Source organism: Calidris pugnax, unplaced genomic scaffold (genome assembly GCF_001431845.1).
Source record: "Calidris pugnax isolate Ruff unplaced genomic scaffold, ASM143184v1 scaffold20, whole genome shotgun sequence".
In the NCBI taxonomy this organism is placed as follows: Eukaryota; Metazoa; Chordata; class Aves; order Charadriiformes; family Scolopacidae; genus Calidris; species Calidris pugnax.
This window is the reverse complement of record NW_015094510.1, coordinates 14,043,916-14,045,132: the sequence shown is the minus strand read 5'-3', so window position 1 is coordinate 14,045,132 and position 1,217 is coordinate 14,043,916. Positions and strand designations below refer to the sequence as shown.

Sequence of the window (1,217 nt, the reverse complement as noted above, 5' to 3'; positions counted from 1 at the left end):
GGGAAGTTGCTTCTCTGGCCCGTGGACTCCTTCCCATCCTTCAGTGGTGGGATGTCCCCAACTGAGGTGGTTGAGGCCCCATCCCTGGAGATAAAAGTGCTGCTTCCAGAGCTATTATTGATACAGAACATCTAAGAGTTTAAGTGGGGGGAACTGAGCTGTGCTCCAGAAGAGCCAGATTGGCAGTCCACTGGTCTCAGAGAGATCCCACTTCTCAGCACCCAAGGCCCTGGCAGGGAAGGCACCACAGCCTCACCCACCACAGGCCAGTTCCACATCCCGAGGAAAGCTGACTGGAAAAATGAAAGCTTCATCAAATGTTTTGGTTTGACAAAGGAGGGCATGCTGCAAAGACCTCACCACCGCCTTTTTCTGCTGTCCTTCTAAGTTACTAACTTCACATGCAGAGCTACTGAAGAACGCAGGCCTAAAAGTGCAGACGGGACTCCAGCAGGCAAATCATCACCGAATCAATGCACTAGCTTTTTAAAAACAAGCTTAAAACCGTCTGATATCTGTAGAACTCCCCAATAACCTAATATATTAATTTTTTTCCTGAAAAAGTCAGTATAAAAACCACCCACAAAGGTTATCTCCAGCAGGGCACCACAGACCCAGCTGCCAAACGCCAGCTGCCAGAGCTGCCTTAACGCCCACCCTTCCCGTACCCGTACCACACCACCCTTCCCGTACCCGAGGCCCCCGCCGGGCCACAATCGCCCACAGAGGCAGGACACACACACACACGACGTGCTGGGGGGGACGACAGAGACACACCGCTCCCGCGTTCCGCGGTGGAGCAGGCAGCCGGCGCCCGAAGCCTCGCCCGGCTGCCGAGCCCGGAGCGGGGAGAGGCCGCCTGAGGCGGGCGGGAGGGGGGCCGCGGAGCCGTTGGGCTCGGAGCGGGGAGAGGCGGCCTGAGGCGGGCGGCCGCGGAGTCGTTGGGGCCTTCGCGCCTCACCCTGACTGAAGTCCTCATCCGGGTCCGCCTCGGGGTGGCGGGAGAAGCCGGGCGGCAGCGCGGGGCCGATGAGCTCGCGGGTCATGGTGGCGGGCGGGCGGGCTCAGCTCCAGAAGCCCCTCGGTCCCCGGTCCCGGTCCTACTCCACTTCCCCGTCCTGCCACCACCAGTGTCGCACTTCCGGCGTGGCCGAATGACGCATTCAACACCCCCCCCCGCCCATTCCTCCCTCCATCAGGTTTAACCCACCCTCGTG

At 60.3% G+C, this 1,217-nt stretch overlaps 1 protein-coding gene across 1 annotated transcript in view; it reads right to left on the bottom strand.

The window, feature by feature from the left end:
- GPALPP1 (GPALPP motifs containing 1) overlaps nt 1-1,130 on the bottom strand; it is a 22,529-nt gene extending 21,399 nt beyond the window's left edge. Inside the window, exon 1 of the mRNA XM_014966162.1 lies at nt 962-1,130. Coding sequence (XP_014821648.1) covers nt 962-1,046 — 85 coding nt within the window. The 5' untranslated portion in view covers nt 1,047-1,130. The remainder of the gene's footprint in view (nt 1-961) is intronic.
- Nucleotides 1,131-1,217: the final 87 nt, after the last annotated feature.